At 47.3% G+C, this 13408-nt stretch overlaps 1 protein-coding gene across 1 annotated transcript in view; it reads right to left on the bottom strand.

Annotated features, from left to right (window-relative positions):
* LOC123995856 overlaps window positions 1-13408 on the bottom strand; it is an 82732-nt gene that overhangs the window by 31466 nt on the left and 37858 nt on the right. The window contains exons 5-10 of the mRNA XM_046299536.1: window positions 9418-10118; window positions 8641-9313; window positions 8085-8512; window positions 6899-6930; window positions 6300-6406; window positions 5969-6187 (exon numbers count right to left, since the gene is read on the bottom strand). Of these exons, the coding sequence (XP_046155492.1) occupies window positions 5969-6187; window positions 6300-6406; window positions 6899-6930; window positions 8085-8512; window positions 8641-9313; window positions 9418-10118 (2160 nt within the window). The remainder of the gene's footprint in view (window positions 1-5968; window positions 6188-6299; window positions 6407-6898; window positions 6931-8084; window positions 8513-8640; window positions 9314-9417; window positions 10119-13408) is intronic.

Below are 13408 nucleotides of genomic sequence, written 5' to 3'. Positions count from 1 at the left end.
GATCAGATCAGAGGGTCAGTACAGTTTCCTCACACATACAGATCAGAGGGTCTAGCTACAGTTTCCTCACACATACAGATCAGATCAGAGCTAGAGTTTCCTCACACATACAGATCAGATCAGAGGGTCTAGCTACAGTTTCCTCACACATTCAGATCAGATAAAAGGGTCTAGCTACAGTTTCCTCATACAGATCAGAGGGAGCTACAGTTTCCTCACACATTCAGATCAGAGGGTCTACGCTACAGTTTCCTCATACAGATCAGCTCAGGACTACAATACAGAGGGTCACACTACAGTTTCCTCATACAGAGAGGACACTACAGAGAGATCAGAGGGAGCTACAGTTTCCTCAGATCAGATCAGAACCTACAGTTTCCTCACACATACAGATCAGAGGTCTACGCTACAGTTTCCTCACAGATCAGATCAGAGATCAGATCAGAGGGTCTACGCTACAGTTTCCTCACACATACAGATCAGATCAGAGGGAGCTACAGTTTCCTCACACATACAGATCAGATCAGAGGGTCTACGCTACAGTTTCCTCACACATACAGATCAGATCAGAGCAGCTGCTGAGAGCTGGAGACTCTCTGAGGAAAAAGAACCGGCTGAGCGTCTGAATAATGTAGAACGAATCTACAATCCCTACTTTGTTTAACTACTTCATGTTTTTCACCGCTACTTGGAGAGAGTTGAATATTGGTTAATAAAACCCTCTGTTGAAAGACCAGGGTTTCCTCAAAGCATCTCAGATAGAGTGCTGAACCAGGATCTGATCTCTTATTCATTATCATTTAGTAGGATTTCAGATATTTTATTTAACATTTATTTAACTAGGCAAGTCAGTTTAAGTTTAATTCTGTTTTACAATGACGGCCTGCACCGGCCAAGCCTGGAATGAGGGGAGCCAGAGGAGAAACCCACTCTCCTCCCAGTGACTATGGGTGGTGGGAGGAGCCTGAACCCCTTAACTCTCCTCCCTCCCAGTGACTATGGGTGGTGGGAGGAGCCAGGAGGAGAAACCCTTAACTCTCCTCCCAGTGACTATGGGTGGTGGGAGGAGCCAGGAGGAGAACCCCTTACTCTCCTCCCAGTGACTATGGGTGGTGGGAGGAGCCAGGAGGAGAACCCCTTAACTCTCCTCCCTCCTAGTGACTATGGGTGGTGGGAGGAGCCAGGAGGAGAAAACTCTCCTCCCAGTGACTATGGGTGGTGGGAGGAGCCAGGAGGAGAAACCCTAACTCTCCTCCCAGTGATCCCTGACTGTGGGTGGTGGGAGGAGCCAGGAGGAAGAAACTCTCCTCCCAGTGACTATGGGTGGTAAACCCTCTCATCCCAGTGACTATGGGTGGTGGGTGGAGCCAGGAGGAGAAACCCTTAACTCTCCTCCCAGTGACTATGGGTGGTGGGAGGAGCCAGGAGGAGTGAAACCCTTAACTCTCCTCCCAGTGACTATGGGTGGTGGGAGGAGCCAGGGAACCCCTTAACTCTCCTCCCAGTGACTATGGGTGGTGGGAAGCCCCTTAACTCTCCTCCCAGTGACTATGGGTGGTGGGAGGAGCCAGAGGAGAAACCCAGAGGAGACCCCTTAACTCTCCTCCCAGTGACTATGGGTGGTGGGAGGAGCCAGAGGAGAACCCCTTAACTCTCCTCCCAGTGACTATGGGTGGTGGGAGGAGCCAGAGGAGAACCCCTTAACTCTCCTCCCAGTGACTATGGGTGGTGGGAGGAGCCAGAGGAGAACCCCTTAACTCTCATCCCAGTGACTATGGGTGGTCGGAGGAGCCAGGAGGAGAAACCCTTAACTCTCCTCCCAGTGACTATGGGTGGTGGGAGGAGCCAGAGGAGAACCCCTTAACTCTCCTCCCAGTGACTATGGGTGGTGGGAGGAGCCAGGAGGAGAAACCGTTACTCTCCTCCCAGTGACTATGGGTGGTGGGAGGAGCCAGGAGGAGAAACCCTTACTCTCCTCCCAGTGACTATGGGTGGTGGGAGGAGCCAGGAGGAGAAACCCTTAACTCTCCTCATAGATGATGCACTATTGTAAAGTGGCTGCTCCACTGGATGTCATATGGTGAATGCACCAGTCGCTCTGTCCTAAATGACTTAAATGTAATGTAAATGTATGGGTGGTGGGAGGAGCCAGAGGAGAAACCCTTAACTCTCCTCCCAGTGACTATGGGTGGTGGGAGGAGCCAGGAGGAGAAACCCTTAACTCTCCTCCCAGTGTGGGTGGTGAAACCCTTAACTCTCCTCCCAGTGACTATGGGTGGTGGGAGGAGCCAGGAGGAGAAATCCTTAACTCTCCTCCCAGTGACTATGGGTGGTGGGAGGAGCCAGGAGGAGACGCGTAGCTAAAGTGACAGATACACTCTGCCTGTGTGTGTGTGTCCAGTGTGTGTGTGTGTGTCCAGTGTGTGTGTGTGTGTGTGTGTGTGTGTGTGTGTGTGTGTGTGTGTGTGTGTGTGTCCAGTGTGTGTGTGTGTGTGTGTGTGTGTGTGTGTGTGTGTGTGTGTGTGTGTGTGTGTGTGTGTGTGTGTGTGTGTGTGTGTGTGTGTGTGTGTGTGTGTGTGTGTGTGTGTGTGTGTGTTGTGTAAACACTCCGACTACATTAGTAATAACAGTGAAGTGAGTCCTGGAACCTGATTATCTCTGTTTCATTACAACTTCAATTAGAAATATTTAGTTCCTCGTTCAAACAAATAACTAACGGAACCAATCAGACACTAGACATATAGGGCGCATCCCAAATTACACCCCCCTTTTCCCCTTTCTAGTGCACTACTTTTGACCAGGGCCTATAGGGAATTAGGGAATTAGGGTGCCATTTGAGAAACAAATGAATCAGTAAACATGGATGTCTGATGTCAGTTTGATCCCCCCTCTGTGAGCCGTGGGGACATGTTAGTTGTTAAATGGTCTGATTGAACAAACAAAGCATTTCATTTGTTCCAATTAAACTAATCTAAGCCTAATATGCGTACAGAGTAATAGCTCTGTGATGATTGGCCGTGGTGGGGTCTCCTGCTGCATTGCAATAGGGGAACTGAGAATACTCCTTCAGGAAACAGTGTGGTGGGCAGGACTGTGTTATCTACAGTGGGCTGGGTTTACACAGGAAGCCCAGTTCCTTCAGGAAACAGTGTGGTGGGCAGGACTGTGTTATCTACAGTGGGCTGGGTTTACACAGGAAGCCCAGTTCCTTCAGGAAACAGTGTGGTGGGCAGGACTGTGTTATCTACAGTGGGCTGGGTTTACACAGGAAGCCCAGTTCCTTCAGGAAACAGTGTGGTGGGCAGGACTGTGTTATCTACAGTGGGCTGGGTTTACACAGGAAGCCCAGTTCCTTCAGGAAACAGTGTGGTGGGCAGGACTGTGTTATCTACAGTGGGCTGGGTTTACACAGGAAGCCCAGTTCCTTCAGGAAACAGTGTGGTGGGCAGGACTGTGTTATCTACAGTGGGCTGGGTTTACACAGGAAGCCCAGTTCCTTCAGGAAACAGTGTGGTGGGCAGGACTGTGTTATCTACAGTGGGCTGGGTTTACACAGGAGCTGTGTTATCTACAGTTCCTTCAGGAAACCAGGACTGTGTTATCTCAGTGGGCTGGGTTTCAGGAAGAAGGAAACAGTGTGGTGGGCAGGACTGTGTTATCTACAGTGGGCTGGGTTTACACAGGAGCCCAGTTCCTTCCCAGTTCCTTCAGGAAACAGTGTGGTGGGCAGGACTGTGTTATCTACAGTGGGCTGGGTTTACACAGGAAGCCCAGTTCCTTCAGGAAACAGTGTGGTGGGCAGGACTGTGTTATCTACAGTGGGCTGGGTTTACACAGGAACAGTTCCTTCAGGAAACAAGGCTGTGTTATCCAGTTTCCTTCAGGAAACAGTGTGGTGGGCAGGACTGTGTTATCTCCAGTGGGCTGGGTTTACACAGGAAGCCCAGTTCTTTCAGGAAACGGTGTGGTGGGCAGGACTGTGTTATCTCCAGTGGACTGGGTTTACACAGGAAGCCCAATTCTTTTGGAAGGTCCGTCTTTTGACCAATCCCATCAGATCTTTTCACATCAAATTATTTTTCAGCTCTGATCTGATTGGTCAAAAGACAAATTAGTGAGAAGGAAAAAAAAAGAGATTTGGTCTGTCTGTGTAAACCCAGACATTCTGTTGTAGTTTTAATTCTACATTTAAAATTCGACTCATTCTTAATTAGTACCAGTCAAGCCCATAGGGGCTTGGCTCTGTCTCCATGTGGTGTTCTGTCAGACATCATATCAACTCCATCATTCAGTCAGTGAGACTGGGAGGAATGGATCAACCCTGTGCTGTTCTGTCAGACATCATACTGATCATAACAACTCCATCATTCAGTCAGTGAGACTGGGAGAAATGAATCAACCCTGTGCTGTTCTGTCAGACATCATAACAACTCCATCATTCAGTCAGTGAGACTGGGAGGAATGAATCAACCCTTTGTTCTTCAGACATTAACAACTCCATCATTCAGTCAGTGAGACTGGGAGGAATGAATCAACCCTGTGCTGTTCTGTCAGACATCATAACAACTCCATCATTCAGTCAGTGAGACTGGGAGAAATGAATCAACCCTGTGCTGTTCTGTCAGACATCATAACAACTCCATCATTCAGTCAGTGAGACTGGGAGGAATGAATCAACCCTGTGCTGTTCTGTCAGACATCATACTGATCATATCAACTCCATCATTCAGTCAGTGAGACTGGGAGGAATGAATCAACCCTGTGCTGTTCTGTCAGACATCATACTGATCATATCAACTCCATCATTCAGTCAGTGAGACTGGGAGGAATGAATCAACCATGTGCTGTTCTGTCAGACATCATACTGATCATAACAACTCCATCATTCAGTCAGTGAGACTGGGAGGAATGAATCATCCCTGTGCTGTTCTGTCAGACATCATACTGATCATAACAACTCCATCATTCAGTCAGTGAGACTGGGAGAATGCCTGTTCTGTCTGGGAGAATCATTGAATCGACTTCAGGACTTCATACTGATCATAACAACTCCATCATTAGTCAGTGAGACTGGGAGAAAGGACAGTGGTTTTGACTCCATCATTCGGTCAGTGAGACTGGGAGAAATGAATCATTGAATTCAATTGAAGCCACATTTGTTTTTTACATTTCTGGCTATTTTTGATCAATTATAAATGTAATTCCATTTCCTGGAAATAGAAGGAACATGTGTATTGATGATGATATCCTAGGGCTGTAGAGATGGGTTTGACTAACAGCTCCAGTTTTAGGTATGACAGGCCTGGTCAGGTGAATTATATCTAACAAGGACAGTGGTTTTGACTAGCAGAGGTTGGAACAGTGGTTTTGACTACTACAGAGAGGTTGGAACAGTGGTTTTGACTAACAGAGAGGTTGGTACAGTGGTTTTGACTAACAGAGAGGTTGGTTCAGTGGTTTTGACTACTAGAGAGGTTGAAACAGTGGTTTTGACTAACAGAGAGGTTGGTACAGTGGTTTTCACTAACAGAGAGGTTGAAACAGTGGTTTTGACTAACAGAGAGGTTGGTTCAGTGGTTTTCACTAACAGAGAGGTTGGTACAGTGGTTTTGACTAACAGAGAGGTTGGTTCAGTGGTTTTGACTAACAGAGAGGTTGGAACAGTGGTTTTGACTAACAGTGTGTGTGTGTGTGTGTGTGTGTGTGTCCAGTGTGTGTGTGTGTCCAGTGTGTGTGTGTGTGTGTGTGTGTGTCCAGTGTGTGTGTGTGTGTGTCCAGTGTGCGTGTGTGTGTGTGTGTCCAGTGTGTGTGTGTGTGTCCAGTGTGTGTGTGTGTGTCCAGTGTGTGTGTGTGTCCAGTGTGTGTGTGTGTCCAGTGTGTGTGTGTGTGTGTGTGTGTGTGTGTGTGTGTGTGTGTGTGTGTGTGTGTGTGTGTGTGTGTGTGTGTGTGTCCAGTGTGTACGCACTACCTGAGTTGTCCTCGTCCTTGCGGATCTTGAGCTTGACCAGTTCTTCACACTGCTGGAGAATCTGAACAGCATCTTCCATGGAGCAGTTGTCCAGCCGGATGTTATCGATGGCCAGCAGCTTGTCCCCCAGCTCCAGAGTCCCAGTCCTGGGGAGAGGAACATACAGACCAGGGTTTAGAGGTGACCAGCAGCTTGTCCCCCAGCTCCAGAGTCCCAGTCCTGGGGAGAGGAACATACAGACCAGGGTTTAGAGGTGACCAGCAGCTTGTCCCCCAGCTCCAGAGTCCCAGTCCTGGGGAGAGGAACATACAGACCAGGGTTTAGAGGTGACCAGCAGCTTGTCCCCCAGCTCCAGAGTCCCAGTCCTGGGGAGAGGAACATACAGACCAGGGTTTAGAGGTGACCAGCAGCTTGTCCCCCAGCTCCAGAGTCCCAGTCCTGGGGAGAGGAACATACAGACCAGGGTTTAGAGGTGACCAGCAGCTTGTCCCCCAGCTCCAGAGTCCCAGTCCTGGGGAGAGGAACATACAGACCAGGGTTTAGAGGTGACGAAGCTGCTGAAATGAGACTCACAGAGACCTGTTAACAGGAGTCCTGACAGAGACAAGCTGATGAAATCAGACTCACAGAGACCTGTTAACAGGGAACATAGGGTTTTGATCAAACATAGTGCACTACATAGGGAATAGGGTGCCATTTGGAATCCAGACCAAGCAGTCATCAGTTTGCTCCCTTCCCTCCCTTCACCATGACAACACAGAGGCAGAATACTGTTCAGTTGTCCTCATTCTGGAACAACATTTTATATTCCAATGTAATCCAGAGAAAGAAACTCATTATTAAAGTGACCAATAATCTCTGTTGTTTTTTAGTTTTGTCCAAAATGACTAAATCCTGAAAGGTATAAGGGACAACACCTGCCCAATTTACCTGAAAGCCAGGTCATCGTTACGGTAAATACCCTAGTACAAGAGCATAGGAAAAGGTTTTATTAACGTACCTCCTCTAATAGAGCAGCAGAATATAAATTAGAATCACATCATAACTCCCCAGTGCCTCTCCTCTGTCTCCTTGACAGGGGTAACTAATACCTAGATAGAACCGGACTGGGTGCCTCTCCTCTGTCTCCTTGACAGGGGTGGGTAACTAATACCTAGATAGAACCGGACTGGGTGCCTCTCCTCTGTCTCCTTGACAGGGGTGGGTAACTAATACCTAGATAGAACCGGACTGGGTGCCTCTCCTCTGTCTCCTTGACAGGGGTAACTAATACCTAGATAGAACCGGACTGGGTGCCTCTCCTCTGTCTCCTTGACAGGGGTGGGTAACTAATACCTAGATAGAACAGGACCGGTTGCTTTGGGGAGAGAATCATAATCACTGATTAGTCCATAACCCAATTCCTCTCATCTTCCTCTCAGCATAATTACCAGATCTGTATCCCAAATGGAACCCTATTCTCTATGTAGTGTCCTAGTTTTGACCAGGGCCCATAGGGAATAGGTGCCAATTGGGCCGCAGTCCAAGGCAAACATATGTGTTGGTTGCGTAAGGCCTGGCAAAACGAGGGCAGAGACAGAATGTGGGTTAATTAGTTAGAGCCCTGGTGGTAAACAGATTGCAGCGTTGCCTTGGTAACGGGTCTGGATGTAAACACAGAGAACACCCAGCCCAGTTACTGCAGAAGGAGGAGGGGTTTAAAACTACTATCTCTGTCTGTAGGTTGTGCGTGTGTGTGTGTCTGTGTCTGTGTGTGTGTGTTTTGTGTGTGTGTGTGTGTGTGTGTATTTGTGTGCTCCACACAACTTGTAGCTACTGCTACCCCTCTACCCCTCTACCCCTCTATCCCTCTACCCCTCTACCCCTCTACCCCAGCTGAGAATTCCCTCTCTCTGTGTAAAGTCTAGTTTCCACTTTGGGGATATAATTGAAGAACCTTGTCCGCTGCCTCCTACAATGAGATGACAACATCCGTTAGGTAGCCAGCGACTCGTCAAGCTGGCCCACTTCAGTTGAGAGGTTCAATCACAGTTTATACGTGTGTCCTAACGATTGTGTGTGTGACGTCTCGTGGTGTTTTTTATTATGTGGGGTAATGGCACCCTGGGGGTCGTACCACAGAGCAGGGAGCCTGGCCACTGAACACCGGAACACGGAGCAGGGAGCCTGGCCACTGAACACCGGAACACGGAGCAGGGAGCCTGGTCACTGAACATCGGAACACGGAGCAGGGAGCCTGGCCACTGAACATCGGAACACGGAGCAGGGAGCCTGGCCCCTGGCCACTGAACATCGGAACACGGAGCAGGGAGCCTGGCCCCTGGCCACTGAACATCGGAACACGGAGCAGGGAGCCTGGCCCCTGAACATCGGAACACGGAGCCTGGCCACTGAACACGGAGCAGGGAGCCTGGCCACTGAATATCAGAACACGGAGCAGGAGCCTGGCCCCTGAACATCGGAACACGGAGCCTGGCCACTGAACACCGGAACACGGAGCCTGGTCACTGAACATCGGAACACGGAGCTGGGAGCCTGGAACCACTGAATATCAGAACATCGGAACACGGAGCCTGGCCACTGAACATCGGAACACGGAGCCTGGCCACTGAACACCGGAACAAGGAGCCTGGCCACTGAACATCGGAACACGGAGCCTGGTCACTGAACACCGGAACACGGAGCCTGGCCACTGAACACCGGAACACGGAGCCTGGCACTGAACACCGGAACACGGAGCCTGGCCACTGAACACCGGAACACGGAGCCTGGCCACTGAACATCGGAACACGGAGCCTGGCCACTGAACACCGGAACACGGAGCCTGGCCACTGAACATCGGAACAGAGCCTGGCCACTGAACATCGGAACACGGAGCCTGGCCACTGAACACCGGAACACGGAGCCTGGCCACTGAACATCGGAACACGGAGCCTGGCCACTGAACACCGGAACACGGAGCCTGGCCACTGAACATCGGAACACAGAGCCTGGCCACTGAACACCGGAACACAGCCTGGCCAGCAGGGAGCCTGGCCACTGACCATCGGAACACGGAGCCTGGCCACTGAACACCGGAACACGGAGCCTGGCCACTGAACACCGGAACACGGAGCCTGGCCACTGAACATCGGAGCAGGGAGCCTGGTCACTGAACATCGAACAAGGACCCTGGCCACTGACCATCGGAACACGGAGCCTGGTCACTGAACATCGGAACACGGAGCCTGGCCACTGAACATCGGAACACGGAGCCTGGCCACTGAACATCGGAACACGGAGCTTGGTCACTGAACATCGGAACACAGAGCCTGGCCACTGAACACGGAGCAGGGAGCCTGGCCACTGAATATCGGAACACGGAGCAGGGAGCCTGGCCACTGAACATCGGAACACGGAGCAGGGAGCCTGGCCACTGAACACCGGAACACGGAGCCTGGTCACTGAACATCGGAACACGGAGCCTGGTCACTGAACATCGGAACACGGAGCAGGGAGCCTGGCCACTGAACATCGGAACACGGAGCCTGGCCACTGAACATCGGAACACGGAGCTTGGTCACTGAACATCGGAACACGGAGCCTGGCAACTGAACATCGGAACACGGAGCCTGGCAACTGAACACCGGAACACGGAGCCTGGCCACTGAACACCGGAACACGGAGCCTGGCCACTGAATATCGGAACACGGAGCCTGGTCACTGAACATCGGAACACGGAGCAGGGAGCCTGGCCACTGAACATCGGAACACGGAGCCTGGCCACTGAACATCGGAACACGGAGCTTGGTCACTGAACATCGGAACACGGAGCCTGGCAACTGAACATCGGAACACGGAGCCTGGTCACTGAACATCGGAACACGGAGCCTGGCCCCTGACCATCGGAACACGGAGCCTGGCCACTGAATATCGGAACTCGGAGCCTGGCCACGGACCATCGGAACACGGAGCCTGGCCCCTGACCATCGGAACACGGAGCCTGGCCACTGAATATCGGAACTCGGAGCCTGGCCACGGACCATCGGAACACGGAGCCTGGCCACTGAACATCGGAACACGGAGCAGGGAGCCTGGCCCCTGGCCACTGAACATCGGAACACGGAGCAGGGACCCTGGCCACTGAACATCGGAACACGGAGTCTGGCCACTGAACATCGGAACACAGAGCCTGGCTACTGAACAATACATTATCTGCATTGATCTAGAGAATTGGAGGTATGCAGATGAGCTCATGTAGGGTCCCATCCCCCTTCCAGCCCAGAGCTGAGTGACCACAGAGCCCGGTCATAAACCACTGATTAATATCTGATTAATATCCACTGCATCAAACACAATATACTATACTGCAGAAATACAGACATTTATATGTGACTCTATATGTGACTCTGCCATAGTGTAGTTTAGTGGAGTGGTGTGCAGAGCAACATGCATAGTGTAGTTTAGTGGAGTGGTATTCAGAGCAACATTCATAGTGTAGTTTAGTGGAGTGGTGTGGCAGAGCAACATTCATAGTGTATTCATTGATGTATTTACCTGTGAGCAGGTTGATTGGTTGATTGATATATTTACCTGTGAGCAGGATGATTGGTGTATTTACCTGTGAGCAGGTTGATTGGTTGATTGATGTATTACATAGTGCAGGTTGATTGATGTATTTGGTGTGAACAGGTTGATTGATGTAGTTTACCTGTGAGCAGGTTGATTGATGTATTTACCTGTGAGCAGGTTGATTGTGTAGTTTACCTGTGAGCAGGTTGATTGATGTATTTACCTGTGAGCAACATTGATTGTGTAGTTTACCTGTGAGCAGGTTGAGAGCAACATTCATTGTGTAGTTTAGTGGAGTGGTGTGCAGAGCAACATTCATAGTGTAGTTTAGTGGAGTGTGAGAGCAACATTCATGCCCTTCTTGTGTCGGAGATGATGAGAGCGTTTAGGTTTCCTACTGGATGGAGCTAGGAGCAGACATTCAAGGATGGAGGTATGAGAGAGAGCAACAAAACCACAGGCTTAAATCAGTAACAAAACCACAGGCTTATATCAGTAACAAAACCACAGGCTTATATCAGTAACAAAACCACAGGCTTATATCAGTAACAAAACCACAGGCTTATATCAGTAACAAAACCACAGGCTTTTATCATTAACAAAACCACAGGCTTAAATCATTAACAAAACCACAGGCTTAAATAATTAACAAAACCACAGGCTTTTACCATTAACAAAACCACAGGCTTATATCAGTAACAAAACCACAGGCTTAAATCATTAACAAAACCACAGGCTTAAATCATTAACAAAACCACAGGCTTAAATCATTAACAAAACCACAGGCTTAAATAATTAACAAAACCACAGGCTTTTACCATTAACAAAACCACAGGCTTATATCAGTAACAAAACCACAGGCATTCATATTAGTTTACAAAGTGCAGGCTTAAATCATTAACAAAACCATGTAGTTTAAATCATTAACAAAACCACAGGTAGTTTATCATTAACAAAACCACAGGCTTAAATCATTAACAAAAGTGGAGTGCTTAAATCATTAACAAATTCACAGGTTAGTCATTAACAAAACCACAGGCTTAAATCATTAACAAAACCACAGGCTTTTATCATTAACAAAACCACAGGTTTATCATTAACAAAACCACAGGCTTATATCAGTAACAAAACCACAGGCTTTTATCATTAACAAAACCACAGGCTTTTACCATTAACAGTTTGACAGGTTGATTAACATTAACACAACCACAGTTTGATTTATCATTAACAAAACCACAGAGCTTTTTGATTGGCTTTTGATCATTAACAAAACCACAGGCAGTTTGATTAACAAAATTGATGCTTTTACCATTAACAAAAGCAGGTTAATTCATTAACAAAACCACAGGCTTATACCATTAACAAAACCACAGGCTTAAATCATTAACAAAACCAAGGCTTTTACCTGTGAGCAGGTTGATTGACAGGCTTTTACCATTAACAAAAGCAGGTTGATTCATTAACAAAACCACAGGCCTTTATCATTAACAAAACCAGCAGGTTTTATCATTAACAAAACCACAGGTTATTGATTAACAAAACCAGCAGGTTGATTCATTAACAAAACCACAGGTTGATTAACATTAACAAAACCAGCAGGCTTATACCATTAACAAAACCACAGGCTTAATTCATTAACAAAACCACAGGCTTTTACCATTAACAAAAGCAGGTTTTGATCATTACCAAAACCACAGGCCTTTATCATTAACAAAACCACAGATGATCATTAACAAAACCCCAGGTTTCATTAACAAATGGAGCTAGGCCTTTATCATTAGCAAAAAAGGCCTTTATCATTAACAAAACCACAGGCCTTTATCATTAACAAAACCACAGGCTTTTATCATTAACAAAACCACAGGCCTTTATCATTAACAAAACCACAGGCCTTTATCATTAACAAAACCACAGGCTTTTATCATTAACAAAACCACGGGCTTTTAACATTAACAAAACCACAGGCTTAAATCATTAACAAAACCACAGGCTTTTACCATTAACAAAACCACAGGCTTTTATCATTAACAAAACCACAGGCCTTTATCATTAACAAAACCACAGGCTTTATCATTAACAAAACCACAGGCCTTTATCATTAACAAAACCACAGGCCTTAAATCATTAACAAAACCACAGGCTTTTATCATTAACAAAACCACAGGCTTTTATCATTAACAAAACCACAGGCTTTTAACATTAACAAAACCACAGGCTTTTATCATTAACAAAACCACAGGCTTTTATCATTAACAAAACCACAGGCTTTTATCATTAACAAAACCACAGGCTTTTATCATTAACAAAACCACAGGCTTATATCATTAACAAAACCACAGGCTTATATCATTAACAAAACCACAGGCTTATACCATTAACAAAACCACAGGCTTAAATCATTAACAAAACCACAGGCTTTTACCATTAACAAAACCACAGGCTTTTATCATTAACAAAACCACAGGCCTTTATCATTAACAAAACCACAGGCCTTTATCATTAACAAAACCACAGGCCTTTATCATTAACAAAACCACAGGCTTATACCATTAACAAAACCACAGGCTTAAATCATTAACAAAACCACAGGCTTTTAACATTAACAAAACCACAGGCTTATACCATTAACAAAACCACAGGCTTAAATCATTAACAAAACCACAGGCTTTTACCATTAACAAAACCACAGGCTTTTATCATTAACAAAACCACAGGCCTTTATCATTAACAAAACCACAGGCTTTTATCATTAACAAAACCACAGGCCTTTATCATTAACAAAACCACAGGCCTTTATCATTAACAAAACCACAGGCCTTTATCATTAACAAAACCACAGGCCTTTATCATTAACAAAACCACAGGCCTTTATCATTAACAAAACCACAG

Source organism: Oncorhynchus gorbuscha, linkage group LG14 (assembly GCF_021184085.1).
Source record: "Oncorhynchus gorbuscha isolate QuinsamMale2020 ecotype Even-year linkage group LG14, OgorEven_v1.0, whole genome shotgun sequence".
NCBI lineage: Eukaryota > Metazoa > Chordata > Actinopteri > Salmoniformes > Salmonidae > Oncorhynchus > Oncorhynchus gorbuscha.
The sequence above is the reverse complement of the archived record's forward strand: the minus strand, read 5'-3'. Positions and strand labels throughout refer to the sequence as shown.